Source organism: Hylaeus anthracinus, unplaced genomic scaffold (genome assembly GCF_026225885.1).
Source record: "Hylaeus anthracinus isolate JK02 unplaced genomic scaffold, UHH_iyHylAnth1.0_haploid 12001, whole genome shotgun sequence".
NCBI lineage: Eukaryota > Metazoa > Arthropoda > Insecta > Hymenoptera > Colletidae > Hylaeus > Hylaeus anthracinus.
The window spans coordinates 10,012,943-10,040,039 of record NW_026534348.1 but is presented as its reverse complement, the minus strand read 5'-3'; the positions used below and the strand labels follow the sequence as shown (position 1 = coordinate 10,040,039).

General features: G+C 40.8%; 1 protein-coding gene across 9 annotated transcripts in view; it reads left to right on the top strand.

The window, feature by feature from the left end:
* LOC128891333 (dystrophin, isoforms A/C/F/G/H-like) overlaps nucleotides 1-27,097 on the top strand; it is a 567,969-nt gene that overhangs the window by 470,071 nt on the left and 70,801 nt on the right. For all 9 annotated transcript variants that reach the window (XM_054150727.1, XM_054150734.1, XM_054150735.1 and 6 more), the window contains 3 exons: nucleotides 3,611-3,755; nucleotides 10,813-10,936; nucleotides 17,265-17,431. In XM_054150727.1, coding sequence (XP_054006702.1) covers nucleotides 3,611-3,755; nucleotides 10,813-10,936; nucleotides 17,265-17,431 — 436 coding nt within the window. The remainder of the gene's footprint in view (nucleotides 1-3,610; nucleotides 3,756-10,812; nucleotides 10,937-17,264; nucleotides 17,432-27,097) is intronic.

Sequence of the window (27,097 nt, the reverse complement as noted above, 5' to 3'; positions counted from 1 at the left end):
CCAGCAATCCGATTTGTTGGACGTCCTTTCTTCTCGTTTGTTGATTCTTTGACTTTCGACGCTGGCAAACTTTAAACTAACAAGTCTTTAGAGCAGTGGTTCTCAAACTTTATAGACACATACCTCTGGCTCATGCAAAGCGATCCTCGGTGCTCCACGATTTACAGAAATAATTTAAGTAATTTAATTACGATTCCATTTAGAATTCGAAAAAGATCGGAACAAGAAACAGCTGTTTCGTTGAACATTATTGTGATGGTAAGAAATGTAAAAGGCATGGTAGAATTAATTAACGAAAATTAAACATGTACTGAAAGAGTAATAGGAACATAAAAAAAGCTAATCAAACTAGGACTGTTTCTAAATCGTGGATATTTATTTTCTCCTGATTAAACAATTGGCTACTGTAAACATAAACACAATCAATTGAAGCTAATACTAATTGTGAGTTGACGCTGAGATTTTACACCTGAGCTATGTTGTAGCAAATAAATAAGATTCCCAATTCAATTATGAGATAAGAATCTACACAAAAGCTATCGAATAAAATCTGTACAATAGTTAGCAAAATATTGAACCACGGCTTTAAAATTACTCCAACGTCTCGTCTCTGTATCCAACCCAATAAAAGGTGGCGAGAGATCGAATAGCGTATCTCTTTGTTCGAAAAGAAAAATATGTAGAGCCTTCGTTTCGGTAGCTACCCTAAGGGACGGGATCGCCCACTTTGGGGATCGCTGCCGTAGAGTAAGTAAAGCAAGGTAAAGCAAAGACTGCGAGAAGATTGGATTCCAGGTTAGAAAAATAGAAGGAAAAATAATGGGACAGCAGCGTTTCCCTGGTACACTCTGTCCTATTTACATCGCTTTTCAAACAGCTTGACACCATCGGGTAGGTCGTAACTTCCCAACGGCGACGTCCAATTCGCGTCTTCCCTGTCCAAGTCACTGAATGTAGCTATGGGACCGAGGGATGTCAAGGGAGCCATCGATACATCGATGTTAGGGATCGATTCTCTTGCGTCAATACGCTTCCTGGAATGATTAGAAACGCTTCGAAACTACTTAGGCGAGGAATAATGTTGTCTGGATGTGAATGAGGTCGATGGATACTTATAATTTGCGTCAGAAGTGAAATTTTTGTATACTTCAAAATTTCAAAAGCTCCCCGTTCTTATATATTTGCACTTTTTGACTTCTTCTACATTCGTCATGGGCTTCTTTCATGTATTACTTTTTACGTAGGAACGTATAAGGCACATAGTATAGACACTCTATCTTAATATAAAATTTTGTAAAGTAATTAATATGTGTAATTTATTTTGGAAATTATACGAGGTGAAAATGTGGTTTATCAGTGGTTAATCGTTGACTCAATATAAACAGAAACAAGTATCAAATGCATTCGCTTTTTTTAACGTGGCATTTGAATGATCCTAAAATTCCTCACCATTCGAGAGCTATAAGTTATAGCCTGTTATAGCCTATAACACATACGTAATAACTCATCCTTTTCGTGATGAAATCGTGACCAAACCCAAACAGCAGAATCTCATATTAAAATAAAAAAAAAGAGTACCCCCATAAAGTTTCATGTTCAATCAGCTTAACAGGACAACCTGTGACGTAAACACTGATTACTTTGTCAATTTTGTAATTTACTTGATATACTTCGATAGAAATATTTTAAAGGCAGTCAACGAACAAAAAATCCGTCATCTGACAGAAAAAGATGATGGATCAGAAAAAGAACAACCCCCTTAACCTACATTTTGGAGTTATGCCACCCCCTAAACAATCACCCTACAACGTTCAAGTCAAAGCGACCCAATGATCAATCAATATATCATTGGTGAATCTTATCGCCGTCAAGACGCTTTCATCTCGATCAAATTTTTGCCAGAGATCCACGTTTACATCCCTATTGGGGGTGTGCAAAAAGTCGAGCTATCCTTCTTAGGGGTATTCAGCACTCCCTTTCGGCGATATATCCCGGTCTCCTTATCTCGCGGGAGAAGAAGGCGCAATGCCTTCCAGCGTGCAGGTACATATATACCGGGGGATCCGCCGGAAGTATACGGGCTGGGTCGCGGAATTCCGCAGGACTTTCATCGACGTTACAATAACTGCAATATATCCGGCCGCGGGGCTGTTCCTTCGCGATACCAGACGGCGGGTCCGCGGCTTCCGTGGATGAAAAGAGGGCTGCGTCAGCCCGGGGATGAGAAGACAGGAGTTGGATGTTAAGGGGTGTGAGAGACTGCTCCGTCGACGATGGTGCAACAATGGCGGCATATAAATCTAAATCCCTAGCGCCATCCTTCCTGGCCTCCTTCGCTGCGTCCTGCCCCTCGATCTTCGCTCCTTTCAATCTCTCCTATTTCTTTCTCCCCTTATTCATTCCAGCTGCCTATTTTACCTCTCTCCAACCCCCTACCAGCTTCTATCTCCCTCTCGCATTTACGTCGACGCACGTTTTTCCCCGTTCCCCTTGGCCCTGTTCGAGCTGCAACTTCTACGATTTGATAAGTTCCTTTCGCCACCCCCTCCAACCCCCTTAAGCTTCTATGGAATATTCCTTATTTGCCGTTACTTATTTATTCCGCGCTACGCGCTGACTTCGCGAGACCTCCGAGAAACTCTCATATATTTTTCACGTTATTTCGCGTTATCTTTAATTATGTTTCCTTCGACACGTTTTCATTCCCCGTCGTCGCTGTTTGAGCTTGCAGTTTTCGAGACCTCTGCTTCGTACTATTCAGTTCCTTGGTCCCGTGCTCGCATAGTTCACCTTGAATGTCTTGCGCCTCCTCTTTCCATCGGGTGTTTCGTACCTTTTACTTTTCCTGTCCACAGCGATGCTTCTCTCGTCTCCATTCAGCGACGGGCGCTTTCATTTTCTCGCTCTTTTTCACTTTCTCTCGAGAATAAATATTTCTTTGCGATCCACGCCCCCGCCTCTTGCCAGTGTTTACGGCCAGACGCGTGTTCCGCGTCGTTTTCACGGGTTACGCGTTACGTCGCGCTGTCTGCGTACCCTTACCCTTCTTCGTCGTCTAGCACCCCGTCTAATGGATGACGTTGCCCAGGTCTGGAGAGCCTACTTCAATGGAATGTGAATCGTGTTTTATAGATCTGGGGTCGACAAACTTTTATCCGAGAGGGATTGGATAATAAAAATTTCGGACTCTGCGGCCTAGGAAGTGATAGGATTGCTTCGGTTGGGCTGCTTTAGAGAGCTTTTTATTGATTATTAATTTGTATTTATTAGACAATGCGATGCAGAATAACCTCGATTTACATTAAGACATTGGTTACTTAGTTCGAACCGTAAGAAAGAAAATGTATTTATTTATATTTAGTGAAATTAAATATTAAAATTAATTTATTTCATACTAAAGCACAGTGAATCACTTGAGATACTTTCCTTCCACAATTTACATCTGCGGATTACTACTAAAACCGAATGCAAGTCATAAATTTATAATTTAGGTCGTATCTAGTTGTATCAACAATTGTATCGACGATTTGTGTAGATCGAAACGTTCTATCTGTACGTGTATTTTTAGTGAATTATGTAAGTTTAACCAATACGGATTGTTTGTTCGCAGAAATCGATTAGAGAGCAACACGGAACATTGGAACGCCCTGCTGTTATCTTTGCGTGAGTTGATCGAATGGGTGATAAGAAAAGACACCGAGCTGACCGGTCTAGGACCTGTTTGCGGCGACGTGGCTGCCTTGCAGAAACAACAAGTGAGTTTGAACAAGACTTTCGAAAATTTTCTTCCGCATTCTGCTCACTGTAGAGAAATTTCATAGACTATGAACATGATATAGTCTAAGAAAACTTGATACATTTTTGTATTATACGAAACCGTTTCGACTGGGAAATACAGTATGCTCGGCACAGACTAAATTAAATTTGGTAAGACAGGTAGCACAATTTAAAAACTAGTAAATGCACAAATACGTATTATTCTTCAGAAGTAAAGCAAAGCTAAGCTCTGGAAGTTATACGAGACGCGACACTAGCGCCGCCTGTGAGACAAGTACTCATCAGAAGCTTGATTCGCCTATTGTACCACTACTTTTTTTAACAAAACAAACCTGTAAGTACACTAAACAAACACGCACAAATCTCCGAAATACCTCAACCACTAAGTTACCCCAAAAGAACCTCTCCAAGTATCTCCCACATCGCGACGATTGGGGTAATCTTAAAGACAGCCCTTCTCGTGAAAGTCTGTTGGTCGCAACAATGCCCCGTCATCTTGGAACCCACCACGACCCCTGCAATCTTGTCTGGGGCAAATAGCCTCGTGTACCTCGTAGCGTTCCCCGTAACCTACTGGAATGGACTGGATTACACGAAAATGACGCAATTAGGGGCGCAGTGTGTGTGCGTGCGCGGACACGAAGAGCGAGGGGCACGCGTTGGCTGGGATAGAGAGGTGTAGAACTTTGAGGGCAACCCCCATCGGCCCAGTTTCTACGCACAAAGACGGACTAGTTCGGGCTAATCCAGATTAGAACGTGCATGTTACCGGCTCACTGCTCGCGCCCGCCTGGGGAGTGTACGGGGATGATAAGGTGCATGTAACGCGATCCTGATCACGGACGTCATCGACAAACGGCACCTGCGCCCGCTACTTATCGCGACCTGCTCCTAAATCGACTAGTCCTGTTAATAGCGATGGACGCTCGAATCTGGCGCCTGCGAGAGATTCAGACAGAGTTGGTTAATCTTACACCTAACTGGGTGGAATTGAAAAAAAAAAATGTTTCAATTCGTAGCCACATAGTTGGGAGATAATAATTCTTCAAATGGGAATCGAAATTTTGTAAAATGGAATATTTTTAATTTGATAGTCTGGAGCATAAAGTTAAATAACGTTGCGTTGTATTTTAATATTTGTACCAGTGTGAGGATGTTTTTGAGGAATTTAGTATTATTATAATGCAAGGCTTTCTTATCTACGTTATACAGTAGAGAACAAATGCACAGAATACAACTTGCGGAAAGGTAAAGCACTGTGTCGATAATGCTGCGTAATCTGCCGGTAAGACTCGGTAATGTAAAACCCTGGTTGATCAAAGGATTCATCGACCAAGTACTCTGTATTATCAACAGAGAAACCTACGTTATGGATCGAGTGCTCTACAGTATTGACTCCTACCGACAGAATTCTCTATTCCTCTTTACTACGTCTACGATGTATTGCAATTATAATTTTTCTTTCAAATTATACTTAAGTAATAATCTTCACGCAATACATGAAAATAATATCTTCACTAAAACGTTTGCGTATGCACGCGAAAGGAATATACCACAAAGTATAGTGCTTCTACCCTCGAGCTTGTGTACACGGGACACCTGACATTCCCTTTCTGGTTTTTTTTTTAAAAGCATCGAACGGGGATGAAAATAATTCCACGCGCACGAGACGAATGTTATTCCAGTTTTTATCTGGGCGATTTCAACAATAAAATGTAATGTATTCCGACGCGATACCAGTTAGTTCGACCCCCGTGTACACGAACAACAGATAAAACCGTGCAAAAAGAGTCGCGGTGTACAGGTGTTTCGAACAATAAGCGAGTTTCGGGTTTACGTGATGTGCCAATGTCGCATCTGCGATGCATGAAATTCAAATATCGTTCTTCAAAGCGTAGCTTCCTCTCTCGGGTTCTTTTGCTCCGCGTCGTTTCAAACGCTGTCGCTCGGTCGTCGCCGTTCGCGACGTGACAACATGCAACGGCAGCTGCAACACGTGCACGCTATCTGTATACTCAGACACTCCGAATGAGGACGGTATTCAAGATCCAGCGCCGGCAGCAGCCCTGCAAAACGAGGAAATCTCGTTCTGCAGCGTTTAGATATAATTGTTTACCAGATCGTCTGCGAAGCCGATTAAAGTGCCCCTTCGTTTATCGATTCGCTCCCATTCCGTTTCAGCCTCATTGGATTAGCTACCTTGTTTCGTGATTCGTCGGGGATATTTAATTTAAATTGGTAATTTTCTTTGTTCATATTTGTAGCTCCTGTTGTGAAGTCCGAATTATGGTGCTCTCAAATGTTAAGTTGAAATTTATTAGATTAGTCCGTGACGAGGTAATTATTTATCGTGGACAAAATTATGTGTAAGATTTTTAATGCTTCGGAATTAGTTCAGTTTCAGAACCTTGAAAAATTCTAGTTATTTCAGAGGCATTAAAGAGAAATTAGTACTGAAGTTGAAAAGAATTTGTTGAAGTTAAAACTGAAATTAAAAAATTACATACAAATGTAAAGGTCTCTTTCATACACGAGACAATGCTTAAAAACAGAAGAAAATGATTTTTTAAATTCATGAAATTTACGAGTTCTTTGTTAATCGGTGTCTGAATGCATCAGTTAACCCTTTGACATACAACGACGAGTGAAACTCGTGGTAAGGAATTTTGGGGATAAACAGTAAGCACGAGTCTGAACCGTGGTACTTCGTTCGGACTTCCAACCTTCCTGTTTACTATGACCCGAGCAATCGAAAGATAACGTGTAGGCCAAGGGGTTAAAATATTTACACAATTTTGAACTTACATAAAGAATTGTCTGCAATTCTCCATCCACGTATCAAGATGATGCGTTTCAGTGTGACCTGACGTCAGACGATCAAGAATTTGCGAGTTTAATGGCGCTTAAATATTTCACGGAGTCTGATGTATAATACTAAATTATGAATTAACGCCAACGCGCGAAAACCCCGGAGGGACGCAATTGTACCGGACTAACGACCACGCCAGAAGTTAATCTAACAGAACTCCGCGACGGAATAGCAATCCAACGATATACTGACCCGCGAATCGGTGGAATTTCAGGAAAACGGCTCCCGCGAACGGCATTCTAATTCCAAACGCAAATAATTGTGCACAAGCGAACGATGCAACATAATAATTTATACAAATTACGAGCGGTAACCCGCCCGCGACTCTGGTCTAAGATTATTTCGAGCCGTGAACACGCAATCTTCGAGTCACACCTGGGAACTGCAATCTTAATGCAGGGGAAGGGAGAAAGAGGAACATAATGTACTAAAATATATTAGTCGCGAAGTGCATGGGAAGAGGGATGTACTAAACGAAAGGGGAGAATGGGTGCTGTAGCTGTTGGACTAGGCAGCATGCACTATGCCGCATGAATATGCAATGTGCAATATGCACTCCGCACTATGTATTATGTATTATGTAATATGCAATGTGCAACATTCATCGTGCACCGTGCAGCAAAAATTATGGGCAATAGAGAATGTACTGTGCAATAGCGATGTACAGCTTGCACTGATGTGATGGTATATGATGTGCTTGGATTATGCACTTAATGTGTTGTCTATTATCAGATGTGCGATGAAATTTTCGTGGACTGAATATTATGCAGAATACAGAATGCACTATGCATTATGCAGTCTACAATGTTGTCCGTGTATTATGCAGGAATGCAATATGCACTCTGTTGGATTATGCAGTGTACAAGGTGCAATGTGCAACATTCACGAGACAGCAAACATCGTGCACAATACAGAATGCACTGAACACTGTAACAGCATGCATCATGCACATTACAGAATGCACTATGCACTATGCAGCGTGGAATATCAAGTATTCCATGCAATTTGTATTATTCAACTTGCACCAAATATTATGGCTCATGCACAATCCGATATGCACTATGCACTGTTCCGTATGCAGTATTCACGGTGCACCAACGCACAATGCACTACTCAAATAGCAATATCGGGTAAATGTAAATTTCGTTCTAAATCGTAATTGTAATTTAATTTCCGGCAGGAAATTTCTTCGTTACGAAAGTTGAGTGAAACAGAAATGCACGAATAAATATAAAAAAGTCGAAATTTGATTTTTGGCTGGGAAAATCTATTTATTCGTAGCACGGAATCACCGGTTCGTTTGGATCCGCCATATTCGCGTGAAATCGAAACGGCTCGGGCGAATGTTGCATACGTAAAACGCGCTTTAGTCGTAAACGGGTCGTTGGTGTTCGACGCAACAAACCGACCGCTGCCTTCGAATGCGGCTTAACGCGAAATCGATCCCGCACACGAACAAAAAAGAAATTGCACGGGCGAGAAATTAGCGCGGAACGACGGTTATTATCCCGGACCGAAATTGATTTCAACGAGCGTTTTCGATCGCTGGCAACTGCGATCCGGTTCTCTGGAAACCGTTCCAGGAAATTGGAAACCCTTTAATTGCTTATATTTCCCAAATTATTCAGAAGTAATTGGACGTAAAACTGAGGAGATTGTTCGTGAAGGGAAAAAAAAGAATCTTCGGAGTAATTTCTCGCGGAGTATATTTTAAATATTTTTCTATATATTGTAGATTTTTTATTGTTTATTTGAGCAGTATAGGAATGACTGTATCGTAGAGTTAACAACAAGTTCATTCTCACACGTACATAATACATATATGCTGACGCCTATGACGTTGGCTTATTCAATCGTGTTCACATTCTCCCAAAGAGCGAAACATATAATCGCGGAACATACAATAAAACAACAATTATGGTCTTTAGCAATAGCAGATACCAAGATGAAGATATAATTTGACTTGATGTCGCGCCAACACGCTATCTCTGAATAGCATTACCGCATTATTGCAAGAACGCACTCCGTAATTAACCCGTCATTCCGATAAACGCATCGATAAGACGATTATCTCGACGTCGCCAATTAGAAAACGTCTAGAGGCTCAATTGGATGAATGATGCTTCAGTTGCTCCCAATTTCTTCGCTAATAGATCGACCTTATTTCGTAGCAACGCCATATTCTTTATCAGGCTCGAAAGCTGCAGGCACTCAAAGAACAGTCACCCCTTTTGCAATCACATAACCGAATTTAAATCACATCTTTACGATCGGTCAACGATTTATGTTGAAATCAATTAATTGAATTATTCTTATCTTACAAATGTAACCAGATGTAACTTTGAATGTCAGTCATTTTCTCAAAAATCAATTTCGTCTAAGTTGACTGTGAGAAGAAATAGATTTACATAAACCTATTTATTAACATTCCTTAACAAATGTGTATCTATGAACAACCAAAATCTCGATTTCATGAATTTAATTATTCAGCCAGAAAAAAATCGTAAATGCGATGGTACCGAAGAAAATCACCAAAGATTTTCTTTTCAGAGACCATCATTTTCGTTAATTGACGTTCCACTCAATTTCGAATTAAGGACACATTCAATCTCCGCGTCGCGTGAAGCGCGGAAAAGCGTAAGAAAAGGGGGCTAGGGGCGACGTGGCTCCGCCGAAATAATTTCGCGAGCGGCGAAGCGAAAACGAGGGAAACTCCACCTAATAACCCCGCGTTTCATCATCAGCCCAGGTAGACTGAAGGGCCTTTCGGTCGTCGCAACAACGAAAGTAGGTGAATTATTCCGGGCTGTTAAAAAGGATTTCGCGCGACTCGAGAGACACCGCGCCCTCTTCGTCCCTGGGCAAAGGCGGAAAACTGCAGAGGAAAAGCTAGAAATGTTGTAGGAGAGCCTTTGAACTCGATTCTACGTTAAAAAAACAAAAAAAGAGACATTTTGTATATTGATATCTTTCGTTAAATTTGCTACAGAATTTATATTAAATTTTATGAGTTTCCGGAGAACCTCTCCGGAGATATCAAGTAAAGCAGAGGCTAATACATTTATATAGAGAATTTTACAAAAATTTAATACCAACAGTATCCTCCATTTATCAGCAGAGCATTCTGCATTGCCAATAGAAAACCTGCTTTACCAACCAAATCCCTCACGTTATGAATCAAGCGACCTGCCTTATCGATCATACGTTCTACGTTACCAGTAGTGCGAAGTGCCTTATCGATAGAATGTTATGCATTACCGACTCTTACAACTGATTACTCCTTCCCTTGTTCGATATCTTAATAGATTTATTTCTCCGTGTCCACAAGAGAATTTATAACAACCCAGGAAGCTCGGATCAGAAAACGAGCTCGTCGCGAACGAGGCGGAAGAAGTACGAGACGGTGGAAAAACTATGTTCCGTTCCACGAGTGCCTAAATTCTCGAGGCTCGTGAGATCCAGAGAAAGAGTGGAATAATCTCGTTAACGAAAAGTCGCGCGATATGGCGAAAGCAGCTCCTCACGGCCACTCTAGGCAGCTTTCGTGGCTTCCGCGACGCGGACGTCGTCTCGCGGTCGGTCAACTTTTCGCGATGCCTCGTCAAACGAAAGTACGGATGCACACACGTCGAGATGAAAACGACGTCTACCGTTTAAAGCGCGACGGATTAGCCTACTTGTCATCCTAGGCGTGCGTTTTCCGCGCGCGCAGTAGCGGATGTAGACTTATCTTGGCATGAAGCTAATTACTTTGAGAGGTTCTTCCGTTATCTAAAATGTTTCACGAGTGGAAGGTGCTATTGTTGTGAAAATGTTAGAGATCGTGTCGTATCAAGCGCTAGCAATATAGAAAACCCCAAGAGACGATGTCTTATGCTCCATAAGCCACATTGTATTTGATTTCTCAACAAAATTATACGATATGCCCATTTATAAACATTTATAATAAATAGGATAGTGGACCAGTGGGTGAGATAGAGTGCTCTGTCAGTAACATAATGCATTCTATTAGTAATGCAGAATCCTAATTGATCGAAGGATTTATTAATAGTGTTCTGCATTGCCAACATAGCTATCTGTCTTATTGACCAAATGGTCTACATTATCGAGTCGTAAAGAAATCAAAATTCAACTCGTTTTAACTAGTGTGTTTTTACGTGTTCCAGGACGATCATCGAGGCTTCAGGAGGCAGTTGGAGGATAAACGACCGATTGTAGAGAACAACCTACTGAGTGGTCGCCAATATATCGCCAACGAGCCGCCCCTCTCCGACACCTCGGACTCTGAAGGTGAGCTTCTCACTTCACTTTCATTTACTTCGCAAAATTTTTAATTAATTCATCAAACTTTACGTTACAAAAGTATCAGTTCTTACACACGGTATAGATAAATGTATGAAATCCTTTAACTATCTCAAGGTTTGAAAAACTTTTTTAATCAAAAATATTCTGATTGGAGCACATCGTGTCCCCAACAAACCATTATCACCGAACGACACAGCCATAGATCCATAGTATAAATAAAAAAGAAACGATGTATACTCAGCCGTACTTTCTTATCGTCACAATGAGAATGGAAGTCTTTGTTTCGCGAAACGTATAGAACAAGTTTGTTTCCCCGTCTAATGGACGAGCCCATTTTCTGGCAAGAACCGCAGTCGAATGTCTCCCGGTCAAATAACCATAAATTCCGTGTTTCGCTTTTCTTAATAATCCCGCTTTCGAGAGGGTGGAATTATCTAAATGAAATATTCAAGAGGGGCCACGGTTACACGCTCGCCGCGGTTATTGTACGTGAAAAGCGGTGACAAGAACGAATGAAGCTCGTTTCCAAAGGCGGCTCTTGTTCCGTGGTTTAAGTAAAAGGAGGAAAAAACGACGACGAAGACTAGGAGAGGAAACTTCTCGTATTTTATCAGTCCACTTAACAATCCCCTTCATTCTTCGCGACAAACTCCCGCGAGGAGAGCTACCCTTTGAAAATACAACTTTAATCAATCTTACCCTTTTCAATTCTGGACATTGACCTCAAAAGCGAGAAAAAGAAATACAGGGCACTATACTTCGCGATACACTTTGTATTCCATCGTCCTGGTTGCCGCTTTTTCAAATAAATATTGAACAACCCTTGAATTACTTCGCTGACAGAATTGAACTATTCTTTCAGCGGGAATCTGCTTTTCATGCATTTTGTTGGTCGGCTTGAGCAATCTTTATTTACATTATACTGTACTGAAATACCTTGTTCCGTATAGATTTGTTTAATATATCCACTTTTACGGCCGTAGACAGGAGATTTATTCTTTCTATTTATTTTCTATATTTATTTTACATCTAATGGGAGAAAATATTTGAATCTATTAGAGAAAAGATATTAAATAAATTCTACAAAAATAGTTACTTATTAATAAAAATAGAACTATCCCGTTAAAGATCTACTCCAGTTGACGCTAGAAAAGGGAGAACAAGTAAATTATTTACACAGATTAAATTTTAATCACAACGAGGTGTTTGTATAAATATAAGAATTTGGATAATAAACTCAATCTTTATTTTAGTACTATCCGTAGCCGTTCTTAAAGGGTTAAACTTCACGTTCGATGATTTCAACAGCCTTTTACGCGAAGTACGCGACACGTAGAAGGGAGGAAATTGCATTGACATTAGGGTGAAACAGCATTTCCCTTGTGAAACTTGGACGAAGGCCTCTCGATGGAGTTTCTCGTGTCCTTCGGGAAGTCTCTTTTAACCCTGGCAAATTTCAGTTAGTTTCGGTGTACTTTGATACTTGTAACTCGATTGAATACCGCCCGATGGTTCACCCAAGAGGGTTCCCTTAGCATTGACCACGAAAGTTTTTGTTACCACTCGAAATTGCATTATTCTTCTCAAGACGTTGCGAGTGCAACGAATAAACAATGCCTTTAAAAGCTGCCACTTTTTTCCCATTTACTTTCAACCTTCTATACGATCAATTATCATATGTAGTACTGTATGAATTTTCTAGTTTTTCATATATTAGTTCTCATATATATTAACTTAAATTGAAATATAGAAATAAAACTAGAGATAAAGATAAAAGTAATGTATGCCTAAGGATAAAAACGAGAATGAGGGTGGTGAATGAAGACGCTGAAGACAATGATTTGAAATGAAAATAGGGATAAGAATACAAATGAAAAGAAAGATAAAGACGCGAGTGAATGCACGAGGATGATGAGAATAGAAACAAATGTGCGTCCCCTAAAATGTGCAAGGGTTTCGACGAAAACTACACTCTCCTATTGACGCGTACACTCCTCTATTCACCCTCTCAGAAAGAAAACGATAAAATCCAAGCAAGTGAACGCGCCTTCTCGTAAAATTCCTACCGTTGAACCGAAAAACTGGTCGGAATAGCGGAAATCCGTCGAGGCGTAGGTTGCACGACGAAAGTTTCCGCCAAAGCGTAAAGAATGTCGGCCAAGTACATTCGTTAGTTCCCCGCGAGGCCAACGCGCGACTGAATTCGCCAATAGCGCAGGCCTAGTAATTAAGAGCCGTGGCTCGAGCTTTCAATTCCAGTAATTCGCGCCATTCTTCTTTCCGTGATTTTTCATACCAATTAAACGCGAGAGAAAACCTTACGAGAGACAGAGAAAGTTGGGGAAGGAGGGAAAAGTGTGTTAGAGGGGATGGAAGGAAGGTAACCGACCAATCGGCTCGAAGAATTTTCGCGTTTCTTTGCCGTTCGCGCACAGAACACCGAGGAATTCGAATAAAGTGGAGAGTAATCGTAAGACGAGTTCGGAGGGTAGCGAAGAATTGGTTTCGAAACGGTGAAAGAAATTCGTTTCGGGGTGCTTCGACCAGCTCCGAGGGCTTTGGACTTTCTGGTGCGTTATAAATCGGGGTCTTTAACCTTGGTGAGAATCGGGATGGAGGGATTCGTGTATTGGAACAGTTTTAGGGGTGGTATTACTTACAGAAAATATATTTGGTGGTTTTAAAATAGATGTGTCTATTACTGTCTGATAAATCTATTACTGTATCATGAGTGCAGTTAATATAAATATGTTGTAGTTGAGAAATTTGATTCAAATTAGAATTAGATGACAAATTAGAGAAACGTTCATGGGTATTATAATTATTATGAGTATGGAATCTATTAAATTAAACAAATATTCACGAGTATGTACATTTTCATAGCATGATACATTTTTAGAATTCATAATAAAAATAATCTGTATAATTTGAGTAAACGATCATAAACAAATGGTGCGGCGATCAGTTTTAAATTATTTTTTCGTCCCACTGACTCCCTTTAAAATTCCAATTATAATTACTATTAATATTTTTCAATTGATAAATTCGTTCAATCTTCCTTCCTCTTTGAAGAGGGTTCAAAACCTTCTGTAAAAATACGTCGTAGTAAACCTCGTTCAAACCACATTCATTCCAAATCTCAATAAATACCTAAATACAATTTAAGTGGACAACAGTAAACAGATGACGTGTCGATGGTAGTGGTTACAAAAACAGCGTGGAAAATAGTGGAATTGGGTTCGTGATCGCGTTACGAGATGCCATAATTATTTCACACGGGCCAGTCGATGCGCCACAGACACGTCCAGGTGTTCTCAATGTAAGATAATCAGCAAGAACGAGAGGAGTCTGTACCAGAGATTCTGAATACGATCCGAAGATTAGGGGTCTCCTGGACGAGGACAACCCGCGTCGCGACGATGCACGATTTCAGTCACTCCGCGGGGAGTCACGTTCGATGAAACGTGCACGGCATCAAGCAGTCGTCGGGCGTTGTCGTAACGTCAATAAATTTCAACCGATATAACGAAACATCGCGGGGTTAGATCATACAACGTTCCACGGGTGTATCGTTCTCTCACAGTGCGTCGGGATTTGGCCCGTGAAATCGAATCGAGTCCCCGATTCGTCCAACAAAAATCGTTATTTAACAATTTTTCATTCGTCGCTGAAAATCTTTCCAGTGTAACTAAAAATAGATGAGAACTTCAATGGGGAAGTATGGCCTCGTGTTTTGGTAATTTGTCACTTTAACAGTCTCTACAAGTAGCTGAATTGAAGAGTTCAATTCTTAGGAAATGTATTTTTCATACATTATCATATTTGATAATAAACATTTCTTTAAGAGAATTTACATGGAAACTAGAATATACAATGAATATTACACGTTACTTTCAAGACCATCGATGTTCATTAAAAACATGAATAAGTTAATTTTAAAAGCTGATTTAACTATCCATTCGTCACCATAACTGATGAATTTATCAATTTCGTGTCTCCAGTGTACTCTAGATTCAATTAAAAAGAGAGATGGAAATTTCCTGCAGGGGATATTAAAAATAAAAATTCGTGATTCAAGTCTCTTCAACGACAAATTCCGTTCGAATCGTACCAGCGACGAAGGAAATTGTTACACCGTCGATATGAACGCCAATCAATTTACAAAAAAGAGGGGAATGTTATTGACGAAAATAGAAAAAATATTTATTATCGTTTTATTATTTCCAAAATAACTACAATTCGATGAAAACGTCAGTTAATATAAAAAAAAAAGAGAAAATATTGAAGCATATCGAAAAATCGTTTATTAACTTTCTATAAATATAATCGGTAGTCCCCTGATACGGTAAAAAAATAATACAGAATAAAGAGAAATGAACAAACTGAAACACGTGCAAACTTTTATTAACAGACAGATATTTTTATTTCACGCTTACTAGACGCTTAAAACGATTAGTCACGTCCGAAGGCAACCGATTACAGACGAAATAGTTAACGTATTAAAAAATCTTCTCCTAGGTTGATCTCGGCAAACATAAACGCTGCTTTCAAGACAGATGCTCTTCTGTAATTTAAATTATAATTTAAAATTGAAATTGTATAAGTTCCGCCTCGAGTTTCCGCGAGTAGAGCCGCGCGGATGAGAGACGGCGAGCGAGGGAATTAGGGGATGAAAAGCGAAGGAGGGAAACAACTGGAGAGGATAAAAAAGGAAGGGTTTTGGAGGGTGTACGTGCCTGGAAATCGAATACGGCAACTGTTGAATGGATGGCTTACCGATGAAGAACACGACCGCCTAATTCGATTCGGTGAAAATAGTTTTTAGGTGTTTCCACTGTGCAATCGTGACGTCTCTTTCGTGAACCACGTTCACTCTGATGTAGGCTACCTCCCTCGAATTCTCTACCGTGTTTCTCGAGGGCGATGTTCTAGCCACCTGTCGATATTTGTCGCGGACTATGTTTGTCGGGGGTTTTCTAGTGGAATATTCAGGGTATCTTGACATAAAAAACAAACATAGACGAGTAGAAGACAGTGTACATAAAGATGAAGTGAAGACGGTATAAAAAGTAGAATTATGTACACAGTAATTTCGTAATTTGTATTTTGAAGTAAAATTTATCGAATTCTCGGTAACATTTGAGCTGATCAGTGCACAAATAAAGTTAAGAAATGCGATCAAATAAGCCTCTGAAATAAATTATTTTCGTGCAACTCTCGATTCAAATTTGTCCCTGTTCTCTGCTACAATATGTCGATCAATGAATCCAGGATCGAGCAAGGATAACTTAGTAAAGGGCCAGCCAGCACCATAAACATAAATCATCCTAACACGTGGCAGATAGAGCGGTAACGTACAGGTAGAGTTGGTAGGCGTTATCAATGCTAAACATGCGCATAAAAAGTGGTCCCGTATGATATGATACCGTGATTCATAGGTCAATTAATTCCGATAGGGCAGCATAGTGGTCGCGGTCCTTGCTGGACGCTAACTCTATTTCTGTGGGTCGATGCACTCTCTGTTTCCAATAAAATCGGCCGTAATCGATAGGAATAACTTACAATGCGTAGGTAGTGGAAGAGACAATCATAATAAATGTAAAATATTCATAAAATTAAAAATATATACGTAATATTTAACTAATTGAATCAGAAAATATCGTAATAAAACTGTTGTACTCTACTGTCCGTACTTTTCTTATTTAATCTTCCAAGTAATACGTTTATACATTTGATGTTAATAATTATTTTTACATTTATTGCGTTTCCTCTACTACCAACACATTGCAAGTTAGTACTTTATTTATTCTTTAAAAGAAATATTTATTTTCACAGAAGGAAACTCATACATTTTGTAAATATTATAATTTCTTCTGTATTTACTCCATTTTCTCTACTGCCAGCACGTTACAACTTCCTGAGACATTATTTTTAAGCAAGTGATATTTTACATTTATTCTTTAAAATGAATATGTGTTATTACAAAATCAAAACTGCATGTCAAAAACATCTCGTTAGACTTAATGCACGACCACGAACGACATCTGTGTAATATTAATATTTCAAACAAAACCAAGAAACTCTTTTCGAACTTAACGACTCGTCGAGCATTCCGTCACTTTATTTTATTCGAGTTCGTTTGGCGAGAACGATTGCACGCCACCTGACTGAGGGATAATTGAATAGAGTCGGTCCCAGGCGCGTTACACGGGCCGACGATTGCCAGAAATGGCTAAACCGTTGGGAAAATCGTTTCTTACCGAACGCTTAGAAATGGAGGATGTCACGTTCACGGTTGACTATTCGTTTTCAGCCGGAAGAGAATTGGACGGCGATTCGAGGGGCTACAGAAGCGCCGAGGAGCAGGCACGCGAATTGACGCGCAGCATTCGCAGGGAAGTGAACAAACTTTCGGAGCAATGGAACGCCCTAATCGAACGTAGCGATGTGTGGAAGCGGAAACTCGACGACACCGCTAACGTGAGTACTTTACCCTCCTTTTACCTACACTGAAAGCCACTTACCCGCCCAGCGTACTAGGCGATATGAATACAAATATTTTCATTCCGTCAGAGACTGTAGACCGCCAACGCTCCAATATCGCTTCTATTCTGAACTTCCGCCAACCTGCGATCCCGTTTCGCTAAAGTTCGTCGAATTTCTTTCGAAAATCCTTCTGATAAACACAGAGGACGATAAAAGTTTATTCGTGTCTATTTTTAATATATCTGAATATTTAGGACTGGTTTGTATAAGACCTTTTTAGGTATGTAATAAGACGTGTATTATAAGACAGCGATCATAAAAATTGGTTCATTTTTTTGTTAAATACCATCTAATATACAACAAAATAATTTGTCTCCGTGTAGTTTAAAATTGATGCCTATCAACCTCATTAAAAATGAAGAAATAACATTAATCGACCCTCGACTAATATTAAACGAAAGAATCGATTCAATCTATTTAACAAGAGACATCGTTTCATTTATATATAAATACCCATTATTACATGCACCACACATAAATCACGGCGTTGATACGTTTAATAATTCTCGCGACCACCCTTGTGCTTTAAGATTGCACCCTTCGAGAGAAACGAATCCGCGACAACAATTCCAAAACATTTTCCCCGAGGAAAGTTCAATCAGATTAAACGTTACATCGCAAGGGATAACTACGTGGGCGTAATATTTGGACTTATTGGCGGTATCAGCGGAAGGGGTAGGGGTTGAGAATCACGCTGCGCGTGTTCAATTCATTCCCCCAAAGCTCTGCTGTTCGTCGTATCGCTTTATTATTGCTGGTACAATTTTCCCTATCGCGGGGACGTTCCATTTGTCGAAACGACTTTGTGCTGGGAGGGAAAAGCCAGTATCGGCGAACGGCGGAAAAGACGCTTGGAAAAAGTCCGTCCCCGCGACGAGGGCGATTTTTCGTTGCCGTGCTTCGCTTCTGCACCTAATGACGACGAAATTCCTCGGTTCCGCCTCCACCCCCCTTTGATACACCGAATTACCTTCGTCTCCCGCGATCCAACTCCCAACGAGGTAGACGCAAATATACTTTATTACCTTCGTCAGCGTGAACAAAAGCAAAGTGATCGTCGACACCCGAGTGGAGGAACTTCGATCGATATTCTGCAGGTGCCATCGCGGGAATGCTAGTTCCTTTACTTTTCTATATCTTCAGGGGGCGAACCTCTGGAAGAATATACATTGAAATCCGAGAAACGAAAGTGGAGTGAGTTTTCGTAGCCGATTAGCTTGCTATTACTAGCGACGAACGATCGAGTGATACTAATCCTCTTCTGCGTGAAGATTTAATAAATTTTAAAACGTTTAATGTATTTTTCTGCTCGATACGCGTCATTCCACATCATTGCCAAGGAGTAATTGTCTCATTGTTTCGAACGCAAAGTTTCCTTGATACTTTTTAATGGTAAAAATGAAAAGCATCGTTAGCTGGCGGTTACGCATTCGCAATTAAATAACATTAAACAGTTATGGATTTTCGCAGTCAAAGGGTTAATCAACATCTGTGTCAAACTCAAACCCACCAAGAACTTACAGGTCCTCAATCATAGATCGGACGACAGTGGTTGAAAACCGACTTACTAAAATACAAGATAGGCAAAACTAATTTATTAAAACGTGAATCATATTAAAATTTTTGGCCTCGTGCACCCTGTCGCTAAACATTTTCATCCAACGTCATCTCTGATCGTCGTTCGAGTGTATAATTTCTAGCACTCCGAAGCGACAGGACCAAGTAAAGTCGCATCGAAAGGTCAGGCGCGTGCTTAACCCAGAATTTAACGAGTTCGACGAAGAAGGTAATAACTTCTTTTCAACGATGCTTAAAATAACATCGAGCTTGCTGGACCGAGGAATCCGTCTTAATATAATTCGAGTGGCACCGCGGTCCCCAAAGGGGGGCTCCCCGATCTTTATCCCTCCGTAGCCGGACCTCTGTGCGCATGTGCGTGTATAATTCATCCTTTGGCGAGAATTCCACGTCGAAACGAGAGTCACTCGAAAACCTCGGACCTTCCTTGGCCCTCGATTTTACATGACCACTCACCTTTCGCCGCAGAAATTAATGCAAATCTTCCCTGTCGATTCTCGCAGTCGATGAACGTTGCCACGGGAGGTTTTCATCTTAATTGAAACGAAAATGATATTTCCGCGGTGAAAATCGGCCGGTGGACTCGTTCGCCTCGATTTCGCCTACTTGTACCCAGGTCAAAGGTTTTCCTAATTGAAATGGAACGGGTCTTTCAATCGTCACTGGAACGCAGGTCCGAGAATGTTTTAATTAAAGGAGGTAGAACAATGTGGCAGCCGAGGGACTTGATCTGTAAGAAGCGGTTAATTTAGGGAAACAAGTGTTTCTTCAAGGAGAGTCATCAATTTTCGAACATAAATTTAGACGAAGTATAGTTTGTGGTATATGTGGAATGTTTAAATTAAAGAATTTTTGCAATGTAGCGTGGGAGGTATTAAATACATAGTCATTGCTATTGAATGCTTAAAAAGGGTAAATAGGCGTCTCAGAGTTTGGTCATCAAACTGGTCTTCTTATAATCAGTCTGAACTACACAGATGCCTCCAATGGATAAATGTTGCAGATTTTTATTCAGTCTTAAATGTAGAATCACATTGAAATAGAAAAATTTCATATTCAACGATATCTCCATGGATTTTCAAAATCATCGTCCAAACAACAATCTTTGAATACATGTATAAAACATCTATACTTGCCACTTCATATAGTCAGACAAAAATTCCCAACCATGTACCTCTTGTAATAATCATTATCACCCTATTGAAGAGTATTTAATCATGGTCGAATCACCGTTCATCGTTTATAATTAATTCACCTGGATGAAGGGGCCTCGAGAAAGACATCGAAAGCGCTGTTCAGTGAGGCCAAAATAGGCGAAAACGGTAACGGGAGGGGGGCGAGCAATTAAAAGTGCATCGGGTCGACGATCCTTTTACGATTATTTGATCGACACGATATACCCGGGGAGATCAAAGTTCCCGCGTCAAAATCGGGCAGAGGCGTTGACCGTGAATGCATAATTCATGAGCGAAACACAATTTAACTTTTAAATTCCACGTTCACCCGTCCCGTGTCTTAATTATCGGCTATCCGGTAATTACCGGCGACACCTTCGGTTCCCTCGCCCGATAACGTGGTATTAATTCGATTTGTCCACCCTTGGCTTTTATCGAACCGACGAAAGAACCGGATGGAACTGACGTTAGGGGACTATTTCATTCTGGTCTCGAGTGCGTGGTCACGCGGGAGCTTTGTAATCTGAGGACGGGTTGGAAGAGATCCGTGCATGTTGAATTCGTGTTCGAAACGTGTCACAGATGAAAAATCCTACTCCTTAAACTGTCACTATAACGTACGATGCACGACGAAGACGGAGAAATAACTAATCGTGTTTTACATTCGTGGGAAAGAAATTTTATGTATTTTCTTGTCGTATGTGTCTAATAAGAACACCGAGAAAACAATGCCTCTTAGAGAGACTCGAAGTGCGATTGAAGCAACTAGGATGAGGCAGGATTTACAGTGCAATGTTATGAAACGTTTGCTCTACAATAAGATATTTCGCTGCGTAATAGAGGACATTACGCGAGATTGCAGCTTCCCAGCGCAAGACGACGGAAGGTAAACGAACGTTAACGCGTGCAGTGCTTTCCTCGTTGGAATTCCGCGTAGCCTCGTGCAACGCGTTGTGAAATGTCACCCCGTTGAACCTGTAAATCCAACCTCGAAAATTACTCTCACCTTTACCGCGCAGCAGAGGTAGGAAATGAAATGTAGCGTCTCTCGCGGCGTTCAGGGCACTCCGGGACAATGGATCGACGCGTTCCCCGTTGAACGTTCGAGATTGAAAACGATAAAGAGGGATTCTTCGGTGTTGCTGTTGGCGCAATAGCATGTTTCGGGCAGCGTTTGCTTGGAAAACAAACCTATGCATCAACGGAGAACCGACTGGCTTCGTCGGTGGTTGAAATATCATTGAGAATTCTCTTTAGCTCGACGAAATGTCGAACGTAGAGCGCGGGCGACCGATAAATAACAACGATAACGATAGCAGTCGGCGGAACGCGTAAATACCTGCGTGCCTCGAAACGATTGCTAGAACAAAAGCAAGGAATGTCGGCGCGGAGTCGGGGAGGGATTTGTTCGCTTCGAACGCGATTTGTTTAACCCAGTTTCTATTAGCACGCGTGGGAATTCGTTTTGTACTGGAAAATGTTATAGTTAACGAGCGTTTATCGAAGCCTGTGTGTGAGAAGTTTTGGAGGGGGCGGGAACGTTTATTCATTTTGCATATTGGAGGTAGAATTAAAATGTGGAGGACTTGGCAAAAGAGAAAATTACTTAGCTACAAAATCCATGAGTATAGATATGGTTGGTCCTTTAGGTGGGACCTGTCTTTCGTGACTTAACGTTACATCTTGTGTACCAGGTAAAAATATTAATTCAGAGCTGTATTATAGACGTGTCATGTTAATACCAGATACTGATCGATGAGCACACGAATGCAGTTGGATGTATTCAACAGTGTTTCTGGTAGAATACTTCTGTGCAAGTAGTGGAGACTTTAAGGTATTCTAATAATAAATTATAAGATGATTTTTAGAGACATCTGTTTGGGAGTTACGTCTCCATGTTTGTAAACAATCAGTCGACTTTTCATTCACTAGATGCTGATAGACTCGTTCGTAAGACTGCCCCAATAAACTTTCCCTTAGATGTACCTACTCAAGGGCAAGATTTGCTAAATCAACCTTATTGGCAACCCCACCAGCAGTGCCGATTTAAAAAATGCCAAATATTTCTCTTGGTAACTTTCTTCATTTGATGTCCCAAAAACCAATAAATTCGTTTCCTTGTATCTTAAGCCTCCCTCAACTTTGACTCACAATTAATACTGACTCCAACGCATCGATCGCTTACACAGCGAACCCATACAGCAATTCAACGCGCAGCCAAAAAAATAATCGATGCTCCCGACCGAGAAAGCTCGTAACGTAAAGTACACGTCTGCGATTGCCACAGACGTTCCGGTTTAAGCTAGAAATTAAGCCGAACCGAACGATCCCGGGTTGTCTCGGCGAGGAATTCGCCTCCGTAGTTAGGTATGCAAAGCAGGAAGCAAGGCAAGAGGAAGCTCGGCCAGCCCCAATCAGAGAATATAGCCTGCAGCAGTTCTATCCAAATACATGAGGCATACGTTGCCGCACACGTGTCCGCGTTGGATAGGTGTGCGTTCGCGCCATAGTCTGCGGGCGGATGAATGAATGCATACACGTATCCGGGTCGGTCGGGGAAACTCAAACACCATCTTTCAAATTATAACCGCGCTATCGGATTATCTTTCGAATTATTCCAGGCTGCGCAGTTCGAATCCGAAGTCGCGCGGCACAAACGACGCCCCAGCAAAAGGTACATTCAACGAATTAGCCGCGCTCGGGGAACCGTGGAAATTGATTTTTCGCTCGGACTTTCTCGCTCCGTGTCTGAGCCACGCGTAGGAGCTTCGTTGGACCGTCGACTCTTGCTTGCACTTAAAGTAGACGAGCTTTTAAGGAAGAAGCAAGGGGGATGAGTGTTTGGTCGATCGCTAGGAGGTTTTGGGGCGATGATTTTTGATATTTCTAACAATCTTCAAGCGAGGGAATGAAGAAGACTTACCCTAAGGCTAGGAACGTATCATCTTGGCAGGATTAACTCGAACTGTTGACTTTTCTTCAGGAGAGAGTTTGGTCAACGACTGTTTACTGTAAAGATACTAGGAACAGAGCAGAAAAGTTTGAAGCTGGGTGAATGATTAACATGCAATTCTTAATTTCAACGAGTTCCGAGGCCTTTACCACAGAATGCAGAAACAGGATTCCAGAGACTATCATCAAACGATTCTAATCTAATGAAGAGGGTAGACTATAAATTTTAATTGTAGATACGGTGTTCAGGTTCAGTGGTGTCACTTGTAATGGTTCTGATATGAAGAATGACATTTCGAGCGGGTATTGTTCTTCCGAACAGACCTCTAATCGGACTCAGCCGTTGCGCAGTTTGTTGGTACGCGTGCCTAACTGACCGTAAACTGGATCATTATGCCACGGTAGTCATAGATTACGGAGATAAATACATTTGTGTCTTAATGCCGGGACAACCGAGGTCGTCGCGTACCTTTCACCACCCCCACGTTTATGATCTACATGCATAACCGTACGTTCCCAATGGCGCAATAGCGTGCCGGCTACAAATTTGCTTGGTAATTAACCAATTAGCGGAACATTGCTAATTGACTGATTAAGTACCCACTCGTCGGGAACTAGATTGATACTGATGCGGTCGCTGCCCGCGTGTATTAACGTCGCCGGAAACTATACTCGCTGGCTTTGGCACCGAAAACGTGCACTGGGTGTCTCGTAAATCCTGTCGCATCGATATAAGAGGATAACGCTCTTGTTTGAATAAAATTCTTCAACAATTGAACCTATCCTCAACCCTTGAACGATCGTTCCTCGTTGGATGTTAAATATTTCTTCAATTAAAATAAATCATATTTTTGGCATAGGATAATAATAGTGTTTGTCTTGATATAGTACCATTTTATTCATGGCTGCAACGATACTCCAAGTCCTGGTCAAATTGCTCTATTGAGAAACGAGGATGTCTTGGGTGGCATTTTTTACGTACACAAATCTGAAGAGCAATTTTCAGTCGTCCATCTTCTTAAGACTATCATCGTTTAATAACAGTGTCTGGAACCTTGTTCTTCCAATCTTCAGTTCTTGATTGAAGAATAAACGAGAGCCTAGGAGCCATTTTGAAAGTATGGAAGACTTTTTGTAAAGTCGTGAATTTGAAGATGAATTCGAAGCACATGTTCTTCTTGAGCCCATCGTCATTTAATCATACCATTTTTTGCATATTACGAGAAATTTCGAATACGAAGATAAGTTGGTGGTCTTCAATCTTCCTGAAGCTATCATCGTTCAATGATAGTCTCTGGAATCCAGTTCCAGCATTTCTCACTTCTTGATTGAAGAATAAATGAGGTTCCAGGTGCCATTCTTCGCCTATGGAACATTTTACGGGAAATCACAAATACGAAGACAAATTGGTAGCACTCGAGAAATTGCGAATACGAAGACGGATGTATGGTCTTCGATCTTCTCGAGGCTATCGTCGTTTAGTGGTAGCCTCTAGGATCTAGTTATCGCAGGTGTCGCATCTTCATTAACGAACAAACGCAGTCCAAAGTGCCATTATTATATTACCAGTATGGACAATTGTACTTGAAATCACGAACTACAAGATCAATAATCTTTAATCTTCTTCAAATGTTTATCATTTAGTAATAATCTGTAGACTCTCCTTACCACAAAGGGTCTAGCAGAATAAGGATAGGCAATCGACTCCCACCCCAATTTTTATTGCTATTATATGCCGTGTAATGCTTTCGACCTACAAATATGACATCCTTAACATTATTATTTTTTTTCTCGGTTACTCTTTCAGATATTTAAATTCTACAAAAACGAAAATATTCGTACTTATAAATTGCATCACATATATTTTTTTCAGGGTATTTGTTTAATTATTAAGGGTCGAAGATGAATAATTTATTTTTTGCGAGTGGTAATTGTAAACAACCCTGTGAGTGACACCTGCCCAAGAAATCAGAAATGATGATCGGTTATTTAGCTGACATATGTAAAAGTTTCAGAACGGTAGGAGTCCTGGAACATGGTTAAATAATTGAAAAGAAACAAAAATCCCATGTGTTACGCGCCGTGCAATGGGCTGAAGGAGAATGAGATAATGTCAGACACACTATGCGTAAAGTGACAACTATGCATACGACAGGAACTGCATATTTTCACTACAACAGTCTAATAGCTTATAAAACAATGAATCTATCCTTATCCTGCTAGACCTTTTCACTTCCCAATTTAACTGATCTCAAGGTACCACTCTTCGCATTAAATTACGATTTCAGAAAAGATTTCGTAGTCTTAAATCACTTTCAAACCTTCATTACTTAGTGATCGTTTTCAGACTCTCATCGCAGCTAATTTTACTTCTAATCTCAGGTGCTGTCACTCTAAATATGGAGGCCATTTTACATGTAAACGTGCATACAGAGACTTCGCAAGTTTTCGTTGTATTTTTTTTATTTTGTACTCGCAAAATTTAAAGGTAATCTCGAAAATGATTGCACATTTCCCTACTCTGCTTGCACGTTAAGGATATTAAATTTTAAAGGGTTCAAAAGGTCGGATAAAGCGGGCGACGCATCGTCGTGCGCACAGAAGCGAACAAACGTCTGGAATCTTTTGTGAAGACGCATAATATACTACTCTCTCTCTCTGTATGGTAGAGAATAAGTAAAGTATGGCACAGGTTTATGAATAATGTACATGAATTCCACCTCGATAAGTTTACAGCTTATTTGAGGCGCTGTCGAGTCCTATTATACAGAAGCATAAAGAAAAAGATCAGCGGTGTTTTTCCACGCGATGGAATTCAGAAAAGTCATTTTCGAGGCAGCACTGCCTTGGCGAGGTCCTCGAATGGAATACAGAATTAAGCACTGTATGCAGATTAGTGAAATTCAATTGAATATTGTTTTATGGCACTTTTTGTTCCTCGTCTGGAATTGCTTCGATTTTGCAATACTTTCATAAGCCTACATGAACCTAAAATTTTCATACTGGAGTAGTTGCTTGTTTGTTAAATAAAGCTGTTGAATATAATAGATATTAATGGCTCCCTGTTTTAATTTCTTGGTTAGAATCAAATAGAATCAAATTTCATATTAGAATATTAAGTAAATGATTAATTTTGTCTCGCGTGTCCCTTAGTGGAATCAAATTCTATATATAAATATTAAATCCTCCTCTGATAAAATATTGAAGGTGCCACAAATAATTCTATAGACACCTGTGTAGATCCCAACCTATATCTTCATTATTTAAAACAAATTTCAAAAACTTTTCAAACAAACCTCGAAGAGAATCAAATTCCACATAGAGAAATCAAACAAACCTTTCTCCACCTTCTCTAATAAAACATCCAAAGTATTACAAAATAATTATATCGTATCAGTCTCCGTTAATTGTTAGTTGCCGCCCCTTTGTCGCCCTCCTGGGCGCGCCGCTGATTCACAAATTGACGACAGGAAGGCCTACACCCCGTTCCTGCCGTTAAGTCGAATTAAAACTACGACCGGAAGCAAACACTTACCGACTATTATTCGGTCCCTCTTTCCCTCTCCCAAAGCGTTCAGCCGCGCGTAAAATTCCCCTCGTGCCATGCGTCCAAATATACCTGGCAGTCGCATCTTTCAAGTTCAACGCACCCTCACCAACCGTCGCGACGTCGATGCCTTTCCACGTTCCCGTGCAAATGCTTCCACGGTGTAATAAACTTCAGACTCGATCCGCGTCGTTGATAACCAGATAAGTTGCATTCCAACACGACGGACCGGAGTCCGGGACACTAGCTTCTGGCGCGATTTGAATAAACGAAAGGCGTGACAGACTTTAAACACCGCGATTAAGGGTTGACACGCCGTGGGCGTATTATCTCTGACGTCAGAGCTTT